The 14,899-nt window shown below is 41.0% G+C and overlaps 1 protein-coding gene across 1 annotated transcript in view; it reads right to left on the bottom strand.

Annotated features, from left to right (window-relative positions):
• TBCA (tubulin folding cofactor A) overlaps positions 1-14,899 on the bottom strand; it is a 41,739-nt gene that overhangs the window by 1,773 nt on the left and 25,067 nt on the right. The window contains exons 2-3 of the mRNA XM_066615916.1: positions 12,309-12,414; positions 5,769-5,855 (exon numbers count right to left, since the gene is read on the bottom strand). Of these exons, the coding sequence (XP_066472013.1) occupies positions 5,769-5,855; positions 12,309-12,414 (193 nt within the window). The remainder of the gene's footprint in view (positions 1-5,768; positions 5,856-12,308; positions 12,415-14,899) is intronic.

Here is a 14,899-nt window from a genome sequence, read left to right as displayed (position 1 = left end):
ATAAGGGAAAGCTAGGTTTAGAGTACAATATCCTCCATACTACAGTTCAATCAGTTTTGCGGTGGCACATGGGTTGTGAAATATCCTCCAAGGGGAGACTCACAAAGCTTGTATTTTGCTAGTTTTTTAATGGACAATTAAGACAGATTTATTACAATAAGTATGAGCTCCTTTTGTTGTAATTTAACTGTTTCTGATCTACTGGCTAGTTTCTGATCTTTTGGTATCTGAAGTGATTTTTTGAATATACAGGTCGTGCCTCATTATCCACAGGGGTTCTGTTCTGGAACCCTCAGTAGATAAAAAAAACCAGGATACCAAATCAGTGGAAAAATAGCTTTAAAAGATCCACTTCTATGTTTCTTGCTCCTCTATTGTTGCCGTAGAAAGCATTGGTATAGACATGATATAGCATTTAGCCATAGATCGGGTAAAGAATGGAATCTAATGGAATGAAAAGATAATTATTTAACAGCGCAAAGATAGGAAATTGGATTTTGGTGCTTTTTTTCTAGTTACAAGGCATTTAATGGTGGACTTCGGCATCAGTGGTAAGTCAAATCAGTGGATACTGAAGTCCCACCTGTAAATGTTATTTTAATGATTGAAATTACTGTAAACTAGTCTGAATATTTTATATAGAAAAGTAGGATATAAATATATTTAATCTTATTTTAACAAACTACAGAAGTTACCACTGTAAATTTTCAATTCAGCCATTAAGACGATACATTCGTTCAATAAAAACAACTGGTTACTGCTGAACTTCAGTAGAACAATGCAACTCGATAGCTAAGCATTGGAGCTACCGTAATAAAGTTCTAGACCTAGACCTAGTGTTCTTGGCAAGACTTGTGCAGTCTATCCCCTAAATAATTATGCCAAGAAACTATTTCAGCAAGTCCTCACTTAGGGTTCAATTCTGAGCCCTGCGCACTGGCTTATAGCCGGCAGGCACTGTCACAGATGTGCCATAAGGCACATTTGTGAGCCCTTACCATGGGCCCAGAGCTGGAGCTAGCCCAGCACGAGCCCACGCTGTGGCAGCTTCAGAGCTGGGCCCGTGTTCCGCCGCCCGGTGTTTGCTCAGACTGCCAGGTGGTGGAGAGGTAAGTGGGGGCATGCGGGAAGGCATTCCAGTGTGGGCAGAGGTGGGGAGAAGGCTGGACTGGCGGAGCTCAGCTCCACTGGATCCTGAACCCTGTGTGGGGCTGTGCAGCTTGACACAGGACTCTTCGATTCTGCGCCGGCTAAGAGCCACTGCAGAATCAAGTAGCTCCATTGCGGGCTACTTCCCTTACTTGGGGGAAGGGGACGAACATTTCCTTCTCCTGATGAGGCAGTGGAGGCTGCTGTCCGGGGCGCACAGGATACTGCAGCAGCCATTTCTGGTGCTGCAGCAGCCCCTGCTCTGGGCAGCTCAGACTGGCCCTTAAAGATATTGATAGGGTCTTGGAAACTACAGCTTTAAGCTAAAGGACTTAAAACCAATTTTTCCATAGGCTAATAGATATACATAAGCAAGAATTAAGTTTCTAAAGCACTTGCGGCCCTGGTTGCCCTAGGGCCATGGCATAAAATGCTGCCCTTGACAGTCATGATTCCACGCTGCTCTGCTGGCTGCTCCCTTCTTCCGCTTTCTTTTTTTAAAGGGGAAGAAGGGGGAAGCCCTCAGATCGGCACAGTTCTGGACTGTGCCAATCTGACAGCATCCCTCTTCTTCCACTTAAAAAAAGAAGGGGGAGCTGCATCTTTTCCTTTGCTTTATTTTTTAAGAGACAGAGGCAGGTGGTCCTTTATTCCTTTTTAAAAAGTGTAAAAAAAGTGAACACTGTTGCAGGGGGTGGCAGCAGCATGGAGGAATGGATGGTGGTGCAAGCGCAGCCCCCTCCAATATGCCACTTTCAACTGTTTCCCACCCCCCAGTGTCCTACAGTATATTTCTGGTCATAAAAACATCACTAACTTCTAAATACCCAGAACTCTTCTAACATTAAATACTGAAAAATATGTTAGCATTCTAGGCCAGAAAACCCACACAGACATGGGGAGAATGTGCAAACTCCACACAGATAGTGGCCCCAGCCAGGAATTCATTTTATTTTCGAATCAACTTTATAACAAAACGACTTTGAACAAAACTACTTTAAATGAGGACTTGTACTATTCTTTGTCCTTGCAAAGAAAAGGAAAAAAGGCCAACATGTCTACAAAACACTTTCTGGCAATGATTCAAAGTCATGTTGCCTTGTATACCTACTCAAGAAACATTTTATGATGGAGAGTTTATGATGGAGAGTGAATGTTGCGTTTCCCACTTGACCTTTCTCAGCTTACTAGCATTGTATAGGAGAGAGAGTTGGAGGAAAATAGAAAAAGCAACCAGGTGGAAAGCTTTAAAAGACACTGAGAGGATGTACACTACTGTTACTCAGTAACAGTATTTATATAGAATTTTCAACAAAAAAGTTCACAAACGAGTTTACAGACAAAAACAATTAAATGGCTAGCCTAATAAACTTTGAAGTCATCAACTTAAGAAAGATGATTAGCAGTGAGAGTGGTAATAAATGCTACGGTCATGTAAAGTGTGTCAATGCAATGATTGTTTTTAAAGGCAAACTAGATTACAAAGATAAAATCTGTTATAGAAAGATTGTAAATTACCTCTTTTAAAAGAGGTATGAAATGTTCATTTTTATTTGGATGGGTTGCTATAATAAGAAAAACACTTCTTCCTTCCTGTCTTCTGATAGTTTTTGATACTAGTATTTCACAAATATGTAATCTGAGTATTTTTCAATGAATTACTGTCAGCCCAATCCTAACTTGCGCTAGAGCAGGCAGGCTGAATGGCCTGTGCTGTATCCCATGCAAGGTAGGTACCAGCTGGAGAGCAACTTGGAGTAAGGGGATACTTTGCTCCTTACCCCATGTTGAACCTCAGCCAACCTAATGGGACTACTCTGGTCTCTGTCAGCAAAATCGCTGGCACAAATCAGAAAACCCCAGTGTAACACCAGGCTGGCTGGGACCTGGATTTGGCCTGCACCAGGATTTGGCCTGCAGTGCTGTGGCCAGTCCCATCCCCCCTCCTTGGTTCAACCTGTCCAGCTTTCCGCCCTCCCCCTGCCCCAAAATGCTCCCTCTGCACCTCTGTTCCTGCTAACTGGTTAAGAGGCACTTTTTCAAGTGGGTGCTCCTCTTTTATTTAGCAGGGGGACAGTAACTCGCCCACCTCACCCCAGCAGTGTCTTTTCTAGTGGCTGTCTGCTGGTGTTGCATCTTTTTAGACTGTGAGCCCTTTTGGGACAGGGAGCCATTAGATATTTGATTTTCTCTGTAAACTGCTTTGTGAACTTTTTGTTGAAAAGCAGTATATAAATACTGTTGTTATTGTTGTTCCTCTCTCCTGCCACCCTTTACAACCCCCCATGCCAGCCTGCCTGAGCTGGCACAAACTTATCCCTTCCAGGCAAGGATCCAGCATGGGCCTGGTCAGCTTGAGAGTAGTTATGAACATGCTTTATGCCACATTTATGACATTCTTAGGCCGGAGCTAGGGACTTGTGCTGGTCCATCTGAAGGTCTGGATTGCACAAGACAGCTGTGTGTGTTATATAATTAATGTGCATTAAACTATGCAAACTTTCAATCTATACAGATTACATATTGTATAAAATATCTATAATTTTAAGAAGTGTAGCATGATGGAGAAGTAGATTAACACCAACAATGTCCAGTTGATGAATACGTACAATTGGCTTATTATCTTAAGAGTGCAGAGCACAGAGGACCATTGCAAACTTAACATGGCTCATTTTAAATCCAGATTTTAAACTCTGGCTAAAATGAAACGCAGATCAGCATCAATCATAGTTAAGGTCAATGACAATGTAACTCTTAACCATGGTTGGTGGAGAGATTTGTACAGAGAAAGGAGGACATCCATTATTCCATTGTCGATTCCTAAAATCATGGTAACATGACTTAACTGCATTATTTCATCTAATATTTAAAATTCATCCTCTCTAAGTGGTGTACATAATTTTCCTCATTTTATCCTCACAACTTTCCTGTGACATGGTGAGGCTGAGATAGATGGTGAATAGACCAAAGTTACCCAATGAACTTCATGGCTGAGTGATAATGTGAAGTTGGGTTTTCCCAGACCTAGTCTGTCACTATCCATTGTACCTCACTAATTTTACATTTGCAGCAGCTCACAAAGTTCAAATAAATAGGAAAAATATAGGTTACAAGATTTAATCCATTTCAACATTATGGACTGTATCATGAGAAAAGCATGCAAGAAATAAGGTATAACTTCACACAGTTGCAGAAATACACAGAAGAAATTGCATAATAAAAATTGGTAATTTTATATGTGACATCTTATGCATCAACCCCTGGGGGATGGGGGATAAGAATAGGCCTTCAGTTTGGCTGTTCTTGTCGTAAGAGGCGACTAAACAGCCACCGGGTAGATGGGACTCGTGAGCCTGGGAAGGCAGTTCATCTGAGAGAAGGAAAACTCTGATCCCAAACCTCCACTGCCTTGTGGCTACATCCAGTTATGGAAAAGGCTTCAGGAGTCAACCTCGAGGCAAAATCCGGAGCTGGAGTCCCTGAGGCAGTTCATGGCTGAACACAGTCACATTCTGGCAACTCCTGCGATGCTGCTGGAACCAACTGTATTGGCTTCTGCCTTTCCATTGGACCATTTCAGCAACGCGGAGAGGGGGGATTTGCTGCATGGGAAACAGTCTATCCTCCATATCTACTTTACCCAGGCTTCGCGCGCTGGAGAGGACACTCTGTTCCAGAACGACCATTCTGAGCGTGATACCATAGTCTTCTGAGACTGAAGGATGCCAACAACAATGCATCAAATTGTGCAAACACAAAGCCAAATCCTGATTCCATTTGGGTTTCTGTGTGCAAGAACATTATGCTAATCATTTTTGTGTACAAAATCAGTTTATGTAAGTGAAGGATAACTCAGAACAGAATAGATTAAAGTAAATAAAGCTTTATGCCAAGATTTAGTTGATTAATTTCTAGGGCAAATTTTAAACTCATGCACCTGAAAAATAGGAGGCACACATTTTGAACTATTTTGGTTATTTGGGTTTGGTTATGTTTCCATACCAAATATTAAATTTGATATACTTCAAATATATCAAATTAAATATGATCCCTCCACTAATGGACCTGCCCCCATTGCACACTGGGACAGGTCCGTGACATACCGCTCCCCCCATCACACTGCCCCCCTCCCTGGGATACTCACTGAGACTCACAGAGTCTCATGAGATGCTCAGGAGGACACAAAGAGGTGCCTTGCACAGTTTTAAACAATACTTCCAGTTTCCCAACGAAACTAGAGGTATTGCTTAAAACCACACAAGAAGCCTCAGAAGCCTTTTTGCGCCCTGCCAAGTGCTACAAGGGGCTTTGCTTGACAGCGGAACAGCTCCAACAGGCAGGTGGAGCACAGAAGCGGCAGTGGTGGAGATATGGCGAGCAAGGTACTCGGGGCTTTTGCCCCCCACTCCAGGTCTGCCATTGGATCTTTCCTTATACTGGCAAGGAGCAGTTTAAGTTGTCACACTTTTTTCAGTATCTCATATTGCTGCCTATACTAAGGTTTTGACAGGATGGTACAAAATTAATCAATCAACTGACCGTTCAGTTAGATGGCAGGTAATTGACAAAAAGCATTATTTGGCTGAAAACCCTATGGAAATTATGACTTCTATACTTACTAATAGCTGAGCAAGATCTGCATGTGCCGCTTCTAATCTGCGTTGGCAATCTGGAATCATCATTCGAGATTCTTGCAAGATCTCAGTCTGTAAAAAGGAAGCTCAAGAAGTTAACACACAACTTTACAAGTAAACAGTAGCTGCTTCAAATGTACAGACTGGTACATGCAATATAATATTTTATTAAAGAAATGGAATACGCTAGAATACTTTTTACAACCAAAGTAAAAACTGGTAAAAGCTTTCCATGAAATATTTGTTTTAAAGAACTATTAAATATAAACTATTTCCCCTGCTGTCACAAACAGCTTCGTCCAAAATGGGATCAGCTGGTTATATAAATATCTCCCACATCTTTTGGGTAATAAATAAAAACAGTGTTCAGATAATACCACACAGAGATAATTACTGCATGAAAAAAGTTATTGAGTTATTGATCACATTGTATGCTCACTGCGGGAGGTTCTGACTAAAAGACAAAGGTAAAGAAAAATGAAAAGCAAAGACCAGCAGGCTCATATTTTTGATGCTTATCATGCATAAAAAGTTATTACTTATCCTTGGGCTTCATTTTAGGGGAGAGATTATTCTCACCATGCTCTTTGAGCAAAATTACCAACCTGGCACCCCACTGAATTTGAACATCTTGCATACATCTACAGAAGGCAATTTTGTAATTGCACACAAAACCATCCTACATTATTTCATGAATATTTCTAGGCCTAAAATTCAGGCACTGGCAATGTGGTGCAAACAGCTGATTTCGTAATGTATCCAGCCTAGTTAGAAATGAAAATGAATTAGAAAATCAACTAAGCATGAAGATTTTTCAGGCAATGACAAGAATTTCAAGCCTAGACATATTTGTTTTTATGTAGAACTATTAATATGATTCACAGTGCAATCCTATCTCTGCGCTGGACTGCTGGAACAGGCAGCGTCGGTGGGGGGGGCATGCGCTGTTCCACAGGCACTGCATCCATGGGCCTGGCTGCCGGTAGAGGTAAATACGCCTCAGAGTGGCAGAGGGAGGGTGGTGGGGAGGGAACATTTCGTGGTGAGCAGAACAGTGGGGCATCAGGTCCAGAAGGTGGCAGGATTGGCGGAACAGGCCTCCGCCATATCCTAACCTCCTTCCTGGGACTTACATCACGCTTAAATGAGGAGCCCCAGAGGGCAGGCTGGGGTTTTACTTGGAATAAAGGGAAAATATCCCCTTACTCTAAGTAATCTCCTCCAAACCTGTGCTGGATACAGCACAGGCCATGAAGCCTGGCTGCACCAGAGAAGGTTAGGACTGGGCTGTCAGGTACTTGATTACAAGTACCTCAGTGGTTCCCAAACTGTGGGTTGGGATCCACTGGTGGGTCATGGCCTGATTTCTGGTGGGTCACCAAAGGGTGATGGAAAGTTCAGATAACTAATTGCCTCAGGTCCCGAGGCCATTAAAAAAATCAGATACTGTAGCTGCTAATTACCCTGCAAAGAGCGCAGCTCTTGCAGTTCGGAGGCATGTGTAAATATAGGAAGATAAATGTTTGAGGGTCTTTTTTCCAATTATTATTACTTATAAATAAGTATTACGTCTTTCTAGATCTATGCTGGAATCTAGATCTTGGTTGGAAGCCTATGTGGCTTAAGGAAACCATGGTCTCACAGCTAGTAAAAACCAATTCTAATTGTTCTTGGTACCAGTATACTGTGTATACTGTATACCATGGATGAGACTGGCAATATTTAAAAAAATTGTGGAAGTGTGGTTGCTGAAATGGGTTGTAGACAGGGTGTTTATCTTCACTGATGCTTACAAGTACAGGGGAGCCCCGTGTCTGTGGTTTCAGTTAACTGCGAAACAGGTCCATGCCCCCCCCACACTCTCTCTGGAGGCAAGTATCCCTCACCTCCAGAGGGTCTTCTGATCCCAGTAGAGGCCACGTGCAGTCACCCAAGGCCTGTGCCGGGCTCAGAATGACTGTAAGCATTGGGGGGAAAAAACAAACACTACTTCCAGTTTTCACAAAAAAACCGGATATGACGTTTTCAATGCACGTATCAGCAAGGGGTTCCAGAATGAACTCCCCCCCCCCGGTGGATACAGGGGTACGCCTGTAGTACAACAAGTTACCCTCTCTACATACCAGCTATATCTTTTTCATGGTTGCAGCTCAGAGGGGGTAGGGGCAGTCCATGGGGTGGCACCATGCCATGGGAGGGATGGCTGCAATGGGCGCCATACCCCCTCACAGTGCCTCTGATGATAAGTACTTATTAAAATTACCAAAGGTCAATCTCTTTTTCTTTCTTTTTTTTTAAAGACCTCACGGACCACTTTTCAGGTTCTCAAGGACCATATGTGATCCACAGACCACCAATTGGGAACTACTGGTTTAAAAACAATCCTGTGTTAGAAATGAGGGGAAAAGAGGAAGTGCGTGGGATCGGCTGGTTTCAGGTTGCATTCACAATTCAAGAAGCTACTTGTCTGAAGTAGTCTATTATGAAATACACTTCACAGTACAGGTAGGGCCTCAGTATCCATGGGGGATTTGTTCTCTGATTCCCGTGGACACCAAGAATTGTGGTATCCAAGCTCCAGCGGGTATCCCTCTCCAGAGGGCTCTGTGAAGTCTGCAGAGGCAATGCATCTCCACCCGCTACCTCTGCGGGCTTCAGAATGACCATTTTGGTCAAATAAATGCTACCTCCCTTTCCTGAGGGAAACCATAAGTGACATTTTTATGCCATATAAGACGTTCTGAGGCCTAGGGAAGCCCCTAGAGGAAACCGGAAGTAGTGTTTTTTTTGTTTTTTTTTGGCCAAAACAGTCATTCTGAAGCTTGCAGAGGCAGTGGGTGGACGTGTGCTGCCTCTGCAGGCTTCACAAAGGTGACTGCAACAGCTCTGGTCACCTCTGAAGGGCTCAGGTGAAGCCAAGACTGGTGCTGAGAGCCAGATCCACAGAAACACAATCCGTGGATGTGGAGGCCCCACCTGTAGTAGTTTCTTTTAAACTGAAGTGTATGAGAATAAAAACCTTATCCAATTAACCTTCTGTTCATACAAACAAATTTGTGTGAACAGATATACTTGGTCAGATTAGGACCTTGATCTTGTTTACATGACAAGTCACCTTTATTTAAATCGTGCAGACAGAAATTGATGCAATATTGACTATGGACTAAGGCCAGCCGCAGGCTATGATAAAAATGGGATGTTAACCCAGTGTTCTTCTCTTGATAATACTGTCCAAAATTTAATAGAACAGGCATGTCCTAAGAAAGGATAAAAACATGCACAAATTTGCTTCTCTTAGACTTCTGAAACACTGCCCATGTATATTAAGGGTTGTAGCTTAAGTGGTAAGCACAGAAGTGAATCTGCCCACTCCCTCTCCAACTCAACACCTCTGTCGTCGTCGTCCCCCCGCAACAACTGTCATGTGTCAGGGAACTCTTCAGAACAAACAGAAACATCTTCCATTCACACAAAAGGATTTAGGATACTAAATTCTATTCAAACCAAATACAACTTTCAGCCAGCAGGAAATACACCCCAACTTTCAGAGGCAGCTCTCTCATTTGCTGACAGGCATGTTGTAACTAATCAATTAAAAAAAGGTAAGTCCTTAGGATAAGGTTAACTGCTTTTTCCTTTAAGGAGATGGCAGGGATGAACTACTGGGGAAGGGGAAATAGAGCCGTTTTATTGATAGTGGTTAACATATCCACAGTTTCCATAACTGCAGAACAAAGACCCTTGATCCAGATGCTGGAGGAAGTACGAATCCCATTCATTCAAAGCTGCTGTTCTGTTTATGCTCTAATTAAGAATGTCAGAACACAGGAATTGATGGTGCTGTTCCCAACTATGAAGCTTGTCTTGATTGCTGATAGGAAACAAGACAAGACATAATGTGTGAAATGGTTTATATGAATGATTCAACCCTTTACTGATAACTGCTTGGTATATTCTACTTCAGATTCAATGTACAATTTATGCAGACTGGGGTGGCATAATTGTAGACTGTTTCACTGCATGTGTGAAATCATATTTCTAAAACTTCCCCCATGCAAAAACATCCTGCCTGTACCAACAAGTAAATCAGGAAGAGGACTGTGCTTTCTCTCAATATGCAAACTGATTACAGGTGGGACCTCTTTATCCAAGGATTCAGGACCCAAAGATTTCACCCACTGCGGGTCCCAAATCTGTAGCTTCGAACCCACTGAATTTCCCGGATGTGACTGGAATCTTGCACATGGCCTCTACGTGACTCAGAAAGCCTGCCTCCCCTGTGGTGTTTAAAGGGCACTTTCGGTTTAAGGGGAATTTCTGAAAATCCAAAGCTCCCAGTAAAAGCCTCTGAGGGCTGTTCTGAGGCCTGGGGGTTTCATTATCCACAGGGGTTCTGTTCCCAGAACTCCCGCAGATGCAGAGGCACCACCTATACATTTAATGACCTGTTTTAATATGCATTTTGTGACCCAATGGCCAATATCCTATTGTGTTATGTAACCTATGTAACCCTATACCCTAGTTTATCCCATATCCCTACCCGTATCTGAAATAAATAAAAATTTTTAAAAATGACCTTTTCTGCACAGGGAAGCATTGCAAAAATAAGAACTATCCCCCTGTAGCCTGATGTGAACAAGTCCAGAATTCTACCATCTCAGCTTATCTCTATAGATTGGATCACAGTTCCAGCCAGACAAATTGGCTTTCCCCAGACACTGCCAGGAACTAGGAATAAAGTACTAACAATAAACGAGACAAACAATTTCCTTATGAACAGTGCATTCTGCCTAAAAAGGGAAGAGGGATAACAACATGAGTTAGAGGAAACAGGAAAGATAACTGGAAGGACAAATCTCAGCTGTGGCCAAAGTAAAAATATCTCAACCTGAGGTTACAGAAACTGTTTCCCCAAGTTCCATCCCTATTGAAACAGCTGGTCAACATTCTCTTCCCTGCTATAGCTTCCTGCCCAATGGCCTTTGCTCTAGGCTGGAATGATCTGGAACCCCTATCTTACTAGGTCAATTTAGGTCTCCAAATGCTTGAAAGTAGAACAGAAATAAATGTGCCCCTCTCACAAGCTAATTATTTAATACTGTGTACAGATACAACGCCCCCTTCAATGATTTAACCCTCATTCTGCTTTTCATCTCAACACTGCCATTCATTTTTTTCCTGATTGTTTGAACTTAATATCTTCTGTTCTATCTTCCCCACTTGCTCCACCATCCTAACCTGTGTTGACTGAGTTGAACTATACATTACATTAGCCAAGTGGCAGAATAGTTCAGATCTTACTTTTACTTCCATGTAACAGCCATGGAAAGGGCTTTTGGCCTTCTGTCTCTGCAGCATTTCCCACCAAAAATCATGCCACTGTTGTGGCTAGTTAACCTTTAAAGTGCCATTGTAGAATTTGGCATTTTAAGTGTTAATTAGTCATTTCAGGGATGTGATTTTTTTAAATGGAAAAACAGCACAAAGACAAAAATACTCTCAACAATGGTCCCACACGACTGCTACAAGGTGGTAAAAGACAGACCCAAAGTATAGCATCATGTGACCAACATAACAAGTAGTTCAGATCTGCCTCATTTACTTGAGACATCAGGATTGTTTTATTGAACCAGTTCACATGGAACCTCCAATACAGTTTGGCATCTGCAGCTACCACCAAGTTGAGACACAAAATAAAGAACATTGCCATCTACAACTTATGAAACTTCCTCAGAAATGCCAATTTCCTCACCAGCGATAATAGCACAAATGAATGACACCAAACCCTGGACAGCCACCTCCAGTCAGTGCTCACGATACCAATTTTGATGGAACAATGATCTGACTCTGTATAAGGCAGACTATGTATGCATATGTCAGTCTTCCAATATTCCTAAGATAAAACACCTCAACCCTAAACATGTGAGTAAGCTTCACAAATTTCAGTGGAATCTACTTCCAAGTAGATAAATGCAGGAACACAAATTTAGAAACTAAACATCTCATCACATTATGTCTCCCATGTTTCTCAACACACAGAATTCCAATGCTTGTAAAAAGATTATATAATTAGCATACATATATAGTTTATCCAACTCTTAATATCTCAACAGCAATAGCACTTGAAACTGCATCTTATTACTTATGAGTATATACAGGAATAGGAAATAGCACAATCAGCAAGACAGAAAAAGAGAACTGCAAATTAAATACAACAGCCATGTAGACTCCACCCTCATGTCCCAGTTAACCCAAAGTGGGAGGATCAACAGCTTAGGGGTACAGGAAAGACATCACCCCAACTATCAAGGAGGCAGTGGCTCATTTGGGCACATTACCATTCATTTATAAGCTGTTCACAAGCATTAGCACTCTACTTTCATCCCTTTCATGTTGTGCATGTCTAAAACAGCCCATTATGTGCATTTGAAACAAAAGAATATTTCTGTAGTCTTGTGATTAGAAAACAAGACCACTTAGTTAAAATTATAAACATAAACATATGAGAACCATGAAGTCAGTTACCTGCTTTTTAATTGCATAGTCATCTCCTGCTTCAGCTTTCATTTTCTCAATTCTTTCTTCTTGCTGTTTTGCTTCTTTTTCATACATAACCTTTTCTTTTGCCAATCTACACACAAGAATGATTATAAGGATCAATATAAGTTTTCCCAACTGAAAACATTATACACCCCATAGCCATGCTATGGGTACTACTTTAAGGAGTCATTTTTTTTAAAATGCTCTCCTATTCATTAAATCTTGGATTTATTGAAATGTCATACAAGATCTCAAGATTTGCTCAGGCTTACACAAGCCTTACCTAGTGGAATTTCTCCCTTTTAAAAACTGAACCCCTATCCAATGTTTCTTTTGAATTTTGGACCCAATAACAATCATTTACATAACATAAGCTTTGAGTTTACACAGTTAAGAGATGCTCTGTGTAGAACTTCTTTTGGACCTAATAACAATCATTTACATAACGTAAGCTTTGAGTTTACACAGTTAAGAGATGCTCTGTGTAGAACTTCTTTTGCGGATGGTAAAAAAATGCTGGGGCAGACTATCTGATGGACCACACTATACTAATATTTCAACATCTGCCCTGAGTCTATAATGCCATCCACACCCAATGTACTGGTTATGATCCAACACCTTAATGGTCTCAGTTCAAAATACTCAAGATAATACCTCCACCCCGCGTTCTGTCTTACTCAGTGGGACACAATCTTACCATCTTTGTGGCAAGTCAGCACTTCAAGGACAAGTTCTCAGCAGACAAATGCCTACCCCCCCCCCCAGTTTACCCAAACCAAAGCCTGTACGTCTTCTAAAAACAGTGTAACCTCTCTAATGTCAGCTGACTTTTTGCGACCAAAGATTTGCAGAAAGGCGACAATGATGTTTTAAATAATTTCAATAGGCATTATTTTAACACTAACTCATCCGATTCTTTGGGATGGAATGAGCCTTATTAAAATAAACACTACGAAACTGAGGACTCAAAGAGATGTTCTGCAGACTCCTAAGAAATGAGAGTTTTCCAACAAAACCATTATTTAAAAAAAATGTACAGAGAAAAAGAGGCACAAATATTTTTCTGCTATCAAGAATCTGTTTTGATAGTCTTGAAAAGATAGTAGCCAGGCTAGCATTCCACTAACAGAGGCTCCCTCTAGGCACGGAAGGGGACCTTGAGGGAGCTTCTGACAACTAGTCAGATGCTATTCAAACACGGTAGATCTGAATTATTGTGAAACACGAGTTCCATCATCTTGCAATACCACTATTATCTTGTATATTGTCTACTGATCAATACACTATGTGTTTCCCAACTATCAATTCATATTTGCCTGCAGAGAATAAAATTTATGCACAAATAACAGAGAAAGGACAAAACATTTCAAAAAGACTTATGTACTAGGAGCAGGGCCTTTTCTGTGACAGCATCAGAATTGCAGAATATTATCCCACAGGAAGTCTTTATGCTTTCTCCCCTCTAGCCTCCATTCATAGATAGACAAAAATGCTTATGATTTTATAAGTTTGTGCATCATAAGATTTCAAAAAACTTTGTTATTTTATATAGAAGATTTTTATTTCTATTTTACATAGCTGCAGACTGCCTTATGAACAGTTTTGTATTGAAAGATGGCCTACATATATTGGAAGTAAATAAGTAATCTGGTAGATGGAAATAATGTAGAAGATAGCACACACTGGTGACCAACAGTCCAGTCTAGAACTTTACTATAAATTAAATAATCTCACATACATTAAGAAGTCCTTCATAAACACTGATATTTTAAAAGAAATTCTGCAAGGATGTGAACATTTAAGACAAAAAATTTGCAATACCTGAACCTGTAGTTGTATAAGAAGCCATTTCTACCTGCAGTGACATAGATGAACTGTTCATAGGTGATAGGTACACATGACTAAAAGATACATTTCATGCTACCTCTAGTTTTGAGCTATGGAAATAAGATTTGTATTGAAGCAGCAAGAACTGATTTTCAGTGAGGAAGCACATGCAGGTATGTGGTATCCGAGTAGACAACTGATCACTGATTCAATTGGGTTAATACTAGATGCTGGTTTTAAAACAGGATTGTCTTTGACCAAATCACTTTGCCAGCTAAGAAGTATTTTCCCCTCCCCCAAGGAAATTCCCCTTATTAAAAGGGGGGGGGCGGAGTACAAATACTAGGAGACATCCATAGCATGTGCATGCATATATATTCATCCAAGTTTTCTGGTCAAATTACACATACAGCATTAATTAATAAGGGCCCCTTATCAATGAAATATATCTGAACTTAACTGAACAAGGTTGTATATTATTGAACAAATGAAGACGTCAAACAGGTGAGTTGACAGTCTATCATGGATCAGACGGGGCTGCAACAAGTTTAAGTATTTGAACTAAAATCTCAGCCTTCAGTTAAAACTTGAAAAAACTACTACCTTGAAAAACTAGAAAAGGCATTAAGCATTAAAAGGCAAAATACTAATACTGAACTAGACAAAACATAAGAAATAATTTTAGTTCAATATAGTTAGGTGCAAGATTTTTAGCAATCATGGCACTACATTTTATTTGACAAATTATG

This window comes from Tiliqua scincoides, chromosome 2 (assembly GCF_035046505.1).
Source record: "Tiliqua scincoides isolate rTilSci1 chromosome 2, rTilSci1.hap2, whole genome shotgun sequence".
NCBI classification, from domain to species: Eukaryota; Metazoa; Chordata; class Lepidosauria; order Squamata; family Scincidae; genus Tiliqua; species Tiliqua scincoides.
Note: the sequence above shows the minus strand (reverse complement) of the source record. Positions and strands in the feature narration are given on the sequence as shown.